Here is a 14,263-nt window from a genome sequence, read left to right as displayed (position 1 = left end):
GGCTTGTAGGCAAACCGAAATGTCAGTCCAAGATTCTCATTTTGGTAATTGAGTATTTTTCGTTTGATACCATCGCTAATGAGTTATTTCTATTTCTTTTCTGGCAACCCAAGTTGATTTGAAAGTGAATCGAAAATTCAGATTTTCTTGCTATAAAATGTTTTTCAACTTTCGTGCTTCAATTTTCAACTTAATAAATCAAGCAAAGCGGGGCTATGTCAGGAAATGTTCTATCAAAGAACTCAATGCTGGGTTAACTAAGAATTTGACAATCAGTAGAAATTTTGCTACAGAGAAATATTCGGATTCACTGCCAGAAGATTTGTCTAGTATCCCGATAGAGAGAATACGTAATTTTAGTATTATTGCACATGTAGATCATGGGAAAAGTACTCTAGCCGACCGTCTTTTAGAACTTACGGGTGCTATATCAAAAGATTCTCAAAATCGGCAAGTTTTAGATAGTTTACAAGTCGAAAAGGAACGTGGTATAACGGTTAAGGCACAAACTGTATCAATTTTGCACAAATATAAAAATGAAAATTATCTCTTAAATCTAATCGACACACCAGGGCATGTGGACTTTTCAAATGAAGTAAGAAACGTGATCGTTCAATACATAATTAAATTGTTTTTAAGTAGGTTTCAAGATCGCTTGCAGCCTGTGATGGTGTCATCCTATTAGTCGACGCTTGTCATGGTATTCAAGCCCAGACCGTTGCTAACTATTATTTGGCGAAATCTAGAAAACTATCAGTTGTTCCAGTATTGAACAAAATTGACATAATGCATGCTAATCCCGAACGCGTCATCAAGGACTTGAATTCATTATTTGGCATTGATCCTTCAGAAGTACTTAAGGTATTGCTTTATTTCAATTTTTTTTTTCAAAAATGCTAATGGTGCAAAAGATTTCAGCTAAACTGGGAACGGGAATCCTTGAAGTTCTGCCGAAAGTCATTGAAAAAATATCACCACCAAATGTGAATAGAAACACTCCATTTAGAGCACTTATATTTGACAGCTGGTTCGATAAATATCGTGGAGCATTAAATCTTATTTACGTACATGATGGGTTCTTAAAAATTGGAGATGAAATTCAGTCATTTACATCAGGAAAATCATATCCAATTAAATCAATTTCTCTTCTTCGTCCAATGGAAACTGCTGTAACAAAGATGTAAGTCATATTTTGGTAAGCCGATTATAAACTAACATTTATATTTTTCCCAAGATGATCTCTCTTTCTGTCTAATCAATTTCAGTTCGATTTCGATTTCCCTGCATTGCTAAGCGCGCATTGCATCCTACGCCTTTTCGAAGCATATGACCAACTCTTTGCCACTTTCTTCTTTCTATAATACAGTTCTTGCATGGAGCTCAGCATTGGAAATGCTATTTCCCCAGAAAATCCTGCTGCTTAAGCTAACAGAGTGGTCTCCTTATTTTGGATAGGATCCCGACTGCAGCCTTTTCTTATGTCCAAGTCATTTTCGGAACCGTTGAACAACGGGTGAAGTGATGACCGATTTGTAAAGCACTGTGCGATGATGATCGTCAAGGTGTTAATGTGCACAAGAAGATCCATTGCAGATTTCTGCTTGTTCGGCGAAGGGCCATCAAACTTTTTCTCTAAGCAGTAGTGCCCATGGCATGTGCTTTGGACTGTCATGCTAGAGGTCTTGGGTTTGATACGTGCTGTGCCATCTAAAGTTTTCACGAGTCATTCTTGTCATGAAAAGTGCTTTCTCAAATTAGCCGTTCGTAATTTGGATTAAAATTGTAGGTATTCTGCTTGTTCGGCGAATGTGTATTCGAATGGTTTCTCTATACTCTATGCTATGATATTATCTTGAATACTGCATTTCGTTAGGTCTCTGTTTTTTTTTGAGTTTGGCACTCATTATTTTCTTCCCACTCTTCATCAAAACTCGCTGTTTCCTAAGCTACCCTAATATTTTGGTTCACTCGGTTTTTATTGGAGCTGATCCTAAGATCTTGTGCTGATACTAAGTGCTCTGAAAATATAAATAACCTGAAGCATTTAAATTTCCTATGAATTTGCAATCACATTCTAGTTTCTTTATTTCAAGCAAACTATTGAGTCACATATTCTTAACCATTTGCGCATCATCATATAGATTTAAAATAGTCGATTGGTTATAATGAGTCCAAATTTTCACACGCGAAGTTAACTAAAACCTCGGGCCAATTTATTGGTGTTCTTGTTTTTTAATTGGAGAAAAAAAAAACAAATAAGGTTGGATATATTATTATTGAATTCTAATGCAAATATGTGTATTAAATGATATACTCGTAATTAAAGACATAAAACTCTCACAAGATTTGAGGGTGAGTTCATCATTCGGAAAACCGACGATTTTCGGAATGAAACTACCTTTCTGTCTTTCGTTTTGTGGGACCAGTCAAATTTAAAAACTGATCTTAAGAGCGAGTTATAGCTTCGATTGGTTTTCATCATTGAAAGTTTTGTTTCATGATTGAAAAACTGATCTTAAGAGCGAGTTATATTGCTGTAAATTTCGTTAGAACGGGATATTTTCCTTGAGTTTTCGGGTTCTTCCCTTTCCAACCACGAGTTCATCTTATTTTCTTCTTTTTTGAACATAAGTGCCAACCAACTATTTTGGTATGTCTTCGGCGATGGTGAATTTAGATTTTTTTTTCAAGTAATATAATTTGTTTCTTGTCATAGCTTTTGAAGGTAAATCTGATTGGTACAATTTTACAAATTCTCCAAGAGTTATTCTTGTCATGAAAAGATCTTTCTCAAATTAGCTCTTTGGATTCGGCTTAAATCTGTAGGTACCCAGCATTCCTGACAACACACACGCACACAGGAATGGTTGAGAGTCGTAAGTCACTAGACTCTAGTCAACGGACTGTTGCTCCACCTAATTTATTTATTTTTCGTATAAATATCTATAAAATGAAAATAAAAACATTGAATTGAAAATTGAATACACTTCAAAAATCACTACTATGGTCGCATTCACAAAGCTAGTGACTACGTCGTCAAGGGATTCTGATTGGCTAAATCTAACTGCAAAAATAGTTGAAATTTTCCCCCGACGTAGTGTAAAAAATTCACCTACAAAGTTAGTGGAGTATGATTTTGACGTTTCACAATCAGCTGCTCTGTAAACCACACGAATTTAAAATGAAATAAATCGTTCAGTATATAAATACTAATATAAAACATTTAAATTGTGTCTTAAATTTGATTTTATTGAATTTAAAAGCACTAAAGATAAGTTAAAGTTATCAAATCAAAAATGTTTCTTTTTTGTATATATTTGCACTTGCCAATAATATGACAATTCCAGATTGACTTGTAGTGTAGTTTTGCATTCAAAAGCTGGTTGAATTTTGACTACGTAGGCACTAGCTTTGTGAATGCGACCTATTTCATTGCACGCAGCTGTATGTACAGTTGTGTTCATAAAAATAGCAGTGCTGGCCAAATTTTATTAAATTGTCAAATATTTAAATAACAGAAATTCTTACAAAAAAATTAACATGTTACTGGCATCTAACGGTCTTACGTTTTCATATTATAGGCTTTTAGCTTAAAGTTATATTCTACTTTTCCCGGTGAACAGAGTGTTCATAAAAATAGCAGTGCTTTTGATTTTATAATTAAAAAGGTTAAAAATTGATTTTATTTTTTGTATTAAAACTAAACTTTAGCAAGCATATAGAATAGATTGTAGCAAAATCCAATTCAATGCTAGGTTTTATTAAACATAATTCAAAAGACTTCAAGGATCCTTTTGTCCTTATCTCTATTTAACTCCTATGTTAGATCAAGCTTAGAATACTGTTGTGTGATTTGGAATCCTTACTACAATATTAATTCAAATAGAATTGTCGTACTCGACTCGATGTAAACTTCTTGGAGCTCAGTCCCTTGAAAATAGAAGGAAAATGTTTTCAGTAATGTTTATAAGTGACATTTTGTCGCATCATATCAAATTCCCTTTCCTTTTATCTTTGATAGATTTGTATGCTCCCTCGCGTCAAATAAGAGAACGTTGCTTACTCCGAGAAAAGGAACATAGCGTAAACTATGCTTGTAATGAATCTTTAATCGCTGTGTTAGAGAAACCAATCTCATTTCAAAGCATATTGATTTTAATTTTCATATAAAAAGATACACTTTGAAAAATAATATACTTTTGTTCTTTTCGAATTAATTAATCAAACCATGTTTATAAAATTGTTATTTTAAGCACTTAATGTTATGTATTATTACGCCTATTTTTTTTTTGTTATTAAATGATTATTTATTTCTTGACCTTTTGTAATCTAATTGTAAATGTTAAGATCTCTAATTGATGTGAATAAATAAATAGTATTATTAGTCTGTGTTTGGTTGAAAGAGGTAGGTTTTTTAGCTTCAATACGGTTGAATTGGGGAGAGAGAGGAGGAAGAAGGAAGACGATAATTTTTGTATTTTGAACTCGTAAGAGAAATTCTCGTCTTTGGAAATGTTTGACCAATTACTAGCAGTATAATTGCTTATTTCGTAAAGATTTGTCATTTGCTAATCGTTAGCTGCAATACAATTGATGGATTGTGGACTAAATGTACCTGTAAGACATCGAATATCTTGCCATATCTTGGATGGGGAGGAAGAGGGGTTGATTCAAGCTGTGATTTCACCGAATTTATTAGCTATACTATTTTTTACTTTCCTTCGGAATTTCGTGTTTGATTTTTTGTATAAAATAAGGTTCTGCGGAGTAGGGTATTTTTTAAACGATTTCCAAGCCTTATTTTTATCTTTCCGCAAAGAGTCGATTCCTGAATTCCACCACGATACTGTGTTTTTCTCAGGTTTTGGTATGCTTTGTGGTATTACGATGTTTGCAGCTAAGCGATTAGCTTTAGTAAGGCGAGCAGCTTCTTGATTAATGTTGAGAGAGATACTTTTTCATGATAAGTCGTTTAAAATGTGCTTTTGGGAACTAGGCTAGTTAGCTAGATCAATTTAAAATTTGGATACAACAAGTTACAGAAGCCACTTGGTTAGAGACTACGGTAGTAATGACCGGGAAATAATCACTGTTATAGAGATTGTCTAAAACCTTAAAAGAGTTCTTTGGGTATATTTCCGGAAAGCAGGTGGTAATATCAATATGCGTAAAAGATTAGTGCGTGGAAAAATTAGTAGGGGAGCCATTATTAAGAATTATAAGGTTATAATTATAATGATTGACCAGGGTGTATATATATGGAAAATAAAGTAAATTTGGTTGAAAGTTGAACTTCGATTGCTAGAGTTAAGATGGGTTAGTTTATAAGTCTTTGTTTGTGCGGAATGTCTTTCTTAATTAGTATTGCAATTCCTTGTTTGGCTGAAGTGTTGTATCGAGGTTGTGAAAATAACCAGTAAACGATTTTGGGGTGTATGGCTTAAAAAGATAGGGACAGTGTGTTTCCTGGAGAGAAATTACACTTGGAGAAAATTCTTTTATAAGTAGACTTACATCGTTTCATATTCCATTGAAGGATTTGGGTAGATTATCTTGGTAAGTGTGTTGTTGTCTTGGAAGATTATTGTTTGGGTAAGTTTGGGTTGTCACTGTTATGGTGTTCAGGGCTTTGACTCCGTGGCGTGGGCGTCAAATTATCTGGGCTCTTTTGGGAGCAACAAAGTCAAAAGTTTGGATCTTGTTATTTTCATTGTATTTCGAAATCGTTTGGATCTGATGGAGTGTTTGCTACAAAGTAGTCATTTTTCTCTAGCAACGTTTGTGTTACCTTTGATGTAGGTGAGTTAACTTAGAGATTGGATCGGTGGTTATTGAAAGTGGTGTTTGATTGAATTCTGGCTGTTTTGAAAAAGAAGGTTGATTGAAAGAATATGCGATTTTTGTGAGAGTGAAGTTAAATGTTTTTCCAAGGTATTATTAATATTAGATATCATTTCGTTTGGGGAAAAGCTTGATTGAATGGGTTTGGTTTTGAAGATTGAGTCGGTTTTTGTTGACGTGTGTGTAGGTTTGGTTATGGCAGGGATAAGTCCTGTTGTTTTGGAGTATCTTGGTCTATTATTATTTATTGATTCAGTGTATTGGGGATAGGGCTAGAAGCTTTGGTGGTTTTCGGGGGTTGTTAGCAGTTAGAGGTTGCTTGTATGGTGTGTGTTGGACTTTATCAGCGAATGATTCTGATGTTATAGAGCTATAAGAAGAAATAGGGCTATGCTCTTTGTGAATTCTCTTGGCCTTGGCCATGGAACATTTTTTTTGGTTTTAATGTTTAAAATTTCCTTGGCTTGTTTATACGCGGGGCAAATTTTGGAGGAAGATGAGTGAGTAAGTGAACTGTTTGCACATTTTATATTATTGTATGATTCGCACCTGGACTCACTGATGCATCGTTTCCTTATATGACCTAGCCGTTGGCATTTTCGACATCGTGTCGGGTTGGGAATATATCCCGTGATTTTAGCATTGTAGAATCCAATGTCGACGGTTTTTGAAAGTTGGTACAGATTGAAGGTAAAAATTATTGAGCCGGATGGTTTCTGCTTTCCCTCTTCATTCTTAGTAAATTTATATACTTCCGTTACTCCTTGGGATTTTATCTCTGTGGCAATTTCTGTCTCTGTGAAGTTAATCAAACAAGGGCGTAAGCAATTCCTTAGTTTCGTTCAATTTTTCAAAAAAGATGTCTGCACCGTTTTCGACTTTACTAAAATGAGAAGATTACCGTCTCTTAATTGGGAAATTTCTTCATATTCTTTGCTTATATTGTCGATGGATTTTTTTTTAGAAAGAAAGGGGCTGAAGGATGAAATGGGCTTTTCGTTAGTTTTTTGTTAAATTATTATTAATTTGGAAATTTTAGAACTGTTTGTTGTAGGGAGATCAGTATAATTGCAAAAAGGAGTCGGGTTTGATTTATGTTTTTTATTTGGTTGAATAAAAGATACGGAATCCACGTCAAGCGGTAGTTGCCTGAAACGGGATCCCCCCTGCCCGTGGGGCATTTTAATTTCCTAAACCTAAGAAAAGCACGCACTTATCTGTAGTTCAAGGAGTAAACAAATTCGCAAACGGAACAAGTGTAGAAAAGAGCAAGGTATAACGAGAGATACCGGTTGCTGCGCTAGGCAGCAAAAGAGAAAGCACAAAATAGACGAACGATGCGTACTGTTCGGAGGTTAGTCGGTGACTGTATTTTGTGTATATAAAGGGTGTCCCAAAATTAACGCAAGATTTGAATTTGCCGCCATTTGTGCAGTGAAGTGTTGGCAACCCTGAAAAAAAGCAATTTGACAGCTAACAGTATAGATTTTTAAAAAATGGAGCGTTACACGATAGAACAACGTGTCTTCATTATTAAAGAATATTTCAAAAATAGTGAAAGCTTGGCGGCTGCAGTTCGAAAATATCATACAAAATATGGTCGAAATAGTGTTTTAACTTCGTCAACTGTGAAGAGATTAATTGAAAAATTCATGGAGACTGGATCCGTTGGAGACGCCAAACACACTGGTCGTCTAAAAACAAGCCGTTCAGATGTGAATGTCGAAGCAGTGCGTGAGAGTGTTGCTGACAATCCAGGAACCTCAATTCGACGTCGTGGACAAGAATTGCAAATTTCAAGAACCTCTCTACAGCGTATACTCACCAAAGATCTGTGTCTTCATGCTTACAAAATTCAATTAACACAACAATTGAAGCCTAATGACCATGGACAGAGAAGAGAGTTCGTTGAATGGATTATTGAACATCAACAAATGGACCCTGATTTTTCGAGCAAAATCATCCTAAGCGATGAAGCACATTTTCACCTTGATGGCTTTGTCAATCGCCAAAATTGCCGTATTTGGGGTTCGGAGATCCACAACGCGTGACTGTATGGTGTGGATTTTGGGCTGGAGGTATATTTGGGCCATATTTTTTTGAAAATGATGCTGGTCAAGCAGTGACTGTTACTGGTGCTCGATATCGCGACATGATTACACAGTTCTTTCTGCCAAAATTGGATGATATTGATGTGTCCAATATGTGGTTTCAACAAGACGGTGCCACATGTCATACAGCCCGTGAAACAATTCAATTACTGCATGAGACATTTCCAGGTCGTGTACTCTCTCGTTTCGGTGATCAAATTAGCCTCCTAGATCGTGTGATTTAACACCATTAGACTTCTTTTTATGGGGTTATTTGAAATCACAAGTCTATGTCAACAAGCCCACAACCACCCGTGCATTAAAGGAGGAGATTCAACGCTGCATCAACGAAATTCAGCCACATTTATGCAAAATGGTCATGGAAAATTTCAACAAAAGAGTGCGCATGTGCATGCAAAGCCGTGGAGGCCATTTGTCCGATGTGTTATTCCATACATAACTCTATCCTATGTACTTTACGAGTCAATAAAAATATAACTATCAAAAGACTAAAAACGGCGTTTTCTATTTAGTTCAAATCTTGCGTTAATTTTGGGACACCCTTTATTATCCTTGCTCCACGTTTCACTTCCACTCGAAATCGATTTAATTTTTTTCGAACTTAAACAGAAATAAATGTTCATGTTCTACATTTCGAGATGTGATTTTTCAAGTGACTTGAAGTCTACTAGACTAAGTTGGTGTGATTTTAATACGACTGGGCGAAAACGTTTAAAAATGTATAAAATGAATGCACTTGATTGAGAAGTTGCAGCTTCTATTTTGCATTTAAGGGAACGGAAAAAGCATATAAAATACCTTTCAGTACACCAAATGTCGTTTCCATAACATTCTTTCAAAAGCACTAACATTTTATATTTATTTTGTTGGACAATATAAAAAATTATACAAAGTGTAACAATCAATAAAATTGTTTATTGAATAAAGTGGTATGTATACGAATTTTTGGACCTAGATTTCGATTTCATTTCACTCGATTTTAGAAACCTTGCTGTTTAAAGTTTTAATTTTTGTCAATTCTTAGAAAGTTCATTATATTTACTTTGAGATCCCCCTACACCTCAAAAAATTGTTATATTCATTTACTTCTAATCTATTTTGAATATCATATTCTTATATTTGTTAGTTTACTTTTTTTGAAAAAAAATTAAATTTTTAGCGGAGGGGTTATTGTAATTATTCCTGTTCCCTGTTTTTTTTTTTAATTAACGTCAACTTTATTTGTCTTTGGAGCAAAAGCTATATGAGCATCAAGGAGCGCCTGATGACAACACAAATGATATGTTGTTCGAGCTCTTGGAGAAAACATATAAGCAGTGTCCTAGCTACGATATTTAAATTGTCCTAGGCGATTTTAATGCCAAGCTAGGAAAGGAAGACACGAGCTCTATGAGCAGAAGATGAGAGAGGACCACAAATTTCTCAGAAGGAAAAAGAGAGAGCATTAGAAGCGTGCGCTCAAAGATGTTCAGAGGTTCAAAAGCAGGAATGAATTACGAAAGTTTTTTGAGCAGGTGAAACGAAATTCACAAGTATATAAACCTCGATGCGTAGGCTGCAAAGACAAAACACCATAGTGGAACGGCAGTCAATGCCGAAGATTTGGAAGAACCACTTCTGCAGACTGTATAACTACGATGATGAACCGAATTCCGCTGTCAGGCAGGATGATCCATTTAAAATCGATGACGAAAGCCAATAATCCCATCTTCCCGACTTAGACAAAGTAAAGATTTTCATATCTAAGCTGAAGTCTAACAAAGCCGCTGGAACAGATGGCTAGAATGCCGAGTTCTTCAAAGCAGCTGGATATAATTTGGTTGGGAGCTTACACCAAATTATTTTTAAGATATGGTTGGAAGAAAGTGCCCGAGTTTTGTTTTCCCGAAAAAAGGAGACCCTCTAAACTGCACCAACTCTAGAGGAATCAGTCTACTTAACAATATTTACAATATCTTCTCTGCCGTAATACATTAACGCCCAAAACCCATCGTCAGCAACTTGATAGGTCCTTATCAGTGTGGTTTTAAACCAGGAAAGTCCATACTCGATCAAATATTCACATTACGGCAGATCCTGGAAAAGTCCGAAGCACATCAAATCCATACCCACCATCTCTTCATCGAATTAAAGGCCGCGAAAACAGGAGCGGTGCTCCACAAAGGTTGGTTTCCAACTTAACAGAACCTTTCAATGTCAAAAAAGGCTTTAGAGAAGTGATGCGCTGTCATGCGATTTCTTGAACATCGTCCTTGAAAGAATAGTACAGAGCTGCCACGTCAACACTAGAGTCACTAGAGGGTAAAAGTGTAGCGACTGAGATGGTTCACGTAGAGCGCATGGAAACCAATGCCCTGGACCGGAAAGTTTTTGAATCCACACCCACAGGACAGCGCAGTAGAGAAAGACCGCGGATCAGGTGGAGCGAACAAGTGGAAAGTGACCTTACCCCTGAGACAACTAGTGTAACGAGCCGCTTTGCCTGTGTGGGGTCGTGAATGGCTTAATTGAACCTATAGCTCAGCGGTTTCGAAGGTTCTTCGACCCAGGACTCATCACAAAAATAAAACCAGTCTAGCATCCCGGTGGTAGTGATGCGCGAAATATTTACCTTTATCCCTCCCTACCTGGTTGTCTTCCTCGCTAAGAACAACCCCATTCCTCGGCTTCTTCTCCTTACCACTTCTTCCCCATATCCCCCTGACTCTCTCAATACTTTAGAAAAAAAACTTAGCCAACACCTTTAGGCTTCATAAAAATCCATTTCGTTTCTTTTTAAATAACAAAATATTTAAATTTTAAAAGGCTTTAATCTTAACTCATATGTGTATACATATGTATATATGTATATGTAGCAAAAATTAAATTAAAATTTTACAAAAAAAAATTTTAATTTATTTTACAAGCTAAATTAATTTTAAGTGGCAATCATACGCCAATCAATGGAAATATAATTGATTCGATAAGAATCAACTTTAATATTTTATCCTTCAGGATACCTTTCGGGAGCTTAATTAAAAAAAATGAAATCCTTTTAAATCGAAGCACAAACTACAGATGCTTATATGTATGTAGTTCTATGTACATTTTACCTTGATTGTTGGATAATTAATTCCTTTTTTGTTCCTGGCACACCAAATATTTTTTTTTTAAATAAATTTCCGTTAAAAAAAAAATTTAACTTTTATTTAACCAAAAATAGAGTATTTAACTTATATTATTCACAAATTTTATTTTGGTTATATGACCGACTGTTCTTTATTTAAGAATGTTTCTTTAAGGCTAATATTTTTGAAAAGAGTCTAGGCTTCCAGCCAACCTACGGACTACCCATTTTCATATATTAGAGACAAGGTCCAATCCCGTTGATGGTTCTCCTCTTCACCAACACACGAATCCCAGTTTTAATCTCAAGTTTCTGAATCAGCGCGGATTGGTCTCTTCTTGTAAAGTGGAAATGTTGCTTCTTAGAAACTCTACTCAACCTAAGCTTCCTAGCCAACATTTTCACTTTACCGCCTCCGTATCTGCAACGATTGCTATCTGCTAGTAAGTGTTGCCTCCTTTTTGTTGCATACTTTAGGGGTACCCGGTTTCGGTTAGTTTGAAATTGAGCTATGTAGGTAACACTAGCTAGGATCGGAGCTAAATAGAGAAATTTATTGGGTTAGGCCCTAGTGCACACAGGACTGTATCGCCACTTTAAGTAAGCTGACTAAGTAATTGAGAATCGTCTTGTCTTAATTCTATCCTTTATTTTTCTTAATTCCGACTACGGGTTAAGAGGAGTTCTTTAAAATTAATCATTATTTATAATAACTTTAACGTCATCTTCTATTCTATTTTATATCATTATTAAAATAATGTTCAAATTTGTCTTACTTAATGAAAATGAATATAGATTTTAATAGCTGTCTATTTTCAATATTATTTAAATCAGCAAATTATTGTGAAATAACCAAAACTAAAGATATCACTTATGTTTTTAGATCTGCTGGCCAAGTTGGTTTAATTTCTTGCAATATGCGAAACAGCAAAGAATCCATCATTGGTGATACCATACATATAAAAACAACTGAATGCACACCCATTACCAGTTTTAAGCCGCAGAAGCCTATGGTATTCGCTGGAATTTATCCATCTGATCAGTCTAAACACGTTGTGTTACGAGGAGCTATTGAAAAATTAGTTTTGAATGATTCAGCAGTGACCGTTAGTTTGGACTCAAGCCCAGCTCTAGGACAAGGTTGGAGACTAGGATTCCTCGGATTACTTCATATGGAAGTATTTTGCCAAAGGCTACAACAGGAATATTCCGTTGAACCTGTCATTACAGCCCCGTCTGTGATATATCGTCTAAAGTTAAAAAACCCCAAAGTTATAAAGCAACACGGAAATAATATATTGGAATTATCGAATGCTGCATTATTTCCAGAACCTCCCGATGTTGAAGAATATTATGAGCCACTTGTAAGCGGTTAGTATTGTGATCATAATATTATTAAAATTGAAAAAAAGCAATTAGTATTTTTTTTTAAAGGAACTATAATCACTCCCACAGAGTTTTTGGGAGACATTATTAGTCTATGTGTTGATCGACGTGGTGTTCAAGAAAGTTCAGTTAATATTGACAATGACCGTATTTTAATGAAATACATCCTGCCACTTAGTGAGATCATTTTTGATTTCAATGATCGCCTTAAATCAGTAAGTTCAGGTTATGCGAGCTTTAATTATGAAGACTATGGGTATAACATAACAAATGTTGTCCGATTAGACATTCTCCTTAACGGAAAGAAGGTTGAAGAGTTTTCTCGGATAGTACATTGTAGTAAAGCCACACTTGTTGGGAAAGATATGGTTGCTCGATTAAAGGAACTTATACCAAGACAAATGGTTCAGATCGCCATTCAAGCATGTGTTGGCAGTAAAATACTCGCAAGGGAGACTATTAAGGCTTATCGAAAAGATGTTACAGCTAAATTGGTAAGTTAGTATATATTTTTTTAATGACTGGAAATTATTATATTGCAAATGAGAGTTATTGCAATTTAACCTTTATATTTCTAGTATGGTGGAGATGTCACCAGAAGAATGAAACTATTAAAGCAACAATCTGAAGGTAAAAAGAAAATGAGGATGTTTGCTAACATAAGGGTACCGCATGAAACTTTCATAAACGTTTTGAAAAGATAGCCATATCTAAAATAAATAAATATTGTATGAAAATTGTAACGTAATGTATGTGTATATGTGTATATAAATAAGCTATATAAAACTAAGGTAAGTAGAACTTTAAATTTAAATAAGCAAGAATATAAGACCATCCTTTTTGGTAGTCTTTTGTTGTGAACGAACCACATTAGACGATTTATCTATTTTGGACAATTGAGTCGATGCGAAATATGGTTCCCAAATTATTACTTCTCTAAATCGTTTTGGAAACACAGCAAAACAATTATTGATTATGTTTGCTTTCGAAGCAATAGTTGTCTGTGGTTTATCTACCTGAAAGTATTACTTATGAAGAAGTTTATACAAAAATCGTTATTATCAAGCCTAAGGGCGACGCGTGGTGCTTGCCTAAAAGACATACTTATTAAATAATTTAATTATTTTAACATCATATTATTTAATTAAAAGTTAAATAATAAATGTCTGCATTACTTATGTATATTTTTACTAGCTGACCCGACAAACGTTGTTTTGTCATATAAATAATTTCTAAAGAATATTTTTCTAGAAATAAATAACTTATTGTAACTATGTGGTATATAAGTGGGAGAGGTATAGAACACTGTAAACGGTGACAAAATATTAAAATAACAAATCACCAAACAAATTTTTTCAATCTATTTAAATGAATTCTTTGAAATTATATAAAACTTCTTTTGTTAGCTCTAAGGAAAAAGCTAATCTGGGAGAAATTTGTTTGTTTCTTGGGTTTTGATGATCAATCAGTTGGATGCGATTAATAATAAAATAAAACTGATCCATTTTGGTTTTACCCTACGTTTCGCCAGTTGTTTTCCAGCTTCTTCAGGGGTGTCATTCCGTAATTTCCGAAACGATAATCGTCAAAACGATTATCATTAACGATGTCGTCAATAATTTGCTTCACGTAACTTTGTCACTATCGTCTCGTTCAATCGTTTTCAGTACAAGTTCGTTCAGTATATTCCAAATGTCAAAATTAACTCAACGAAAGATAATGCTTGTTCAATAGCTTGAAAATGTTATTAAACTTGGTTTTCCTCTATGGGAAATTTTGAAAATTTGCAAAAAACGTATTGTTAATAAACATGCCAATT

At 34.8% G+C, this 14,263-nt stretch overlaps 1 protein-coding gene across 2 annotated transcripts; it reads left to right on the top strand.

Annotated features, from left to right (window-relative positions):
- Positions 1-13,187, top strand: LOC129946461 (translation factor waclaw, mitochondrial). Of its 2 annotated transcripts, none has more exons than XM_056056645.1 (6): positions 1-595; positions 643-861; positions 912-1,180; positions 11,942-12,429; positions 12,493-12,938; positions 13,023-13,187. In XM_056056645.1, exons 1-6 carry the CDS (start codon positions 158-160, stop codon positions 13,146-13,148), a joined length of 1,986 nt encoding a protein of 661 aa, XP_055912620.1. In that variant the 5' UTR covers positions 1-157; the 3' UTR covers positions 13,149-13,187. The 2 variants fall into 2 exon arrangements, with proteins under 2 accessions (XP_055912620.1, XP_055912621.1); XM_056056646.1 differs by lacking the exon at positions 13,023-13,187 and having other exon boundaries at positions 12,493-12,659; positions 12,730-12,924.
- Positions 13,188-14,263: the final 1,076 nt, after the last annotated feature.

The sequence above is a fragment of the Eupeodes corollae genome, chromosome 2 (assembly GCF_945859685.1).
Source record: "Eupeodes corollae chromosome 2, idEupCoro1.1, whole genome shotgun sequence".
In the NCBI taxonomy this organism is placed as follows: Eukaryota; Metazoa; Arthropoda; class Insecta; order Diptera; family Syrphidae; genus Eupeodes; species Eupeodes corollae.
Note: the sequence above shows the minus strand (reverse complement) of the source record. Positions and strands in the feature narration are given on the sequence as shown.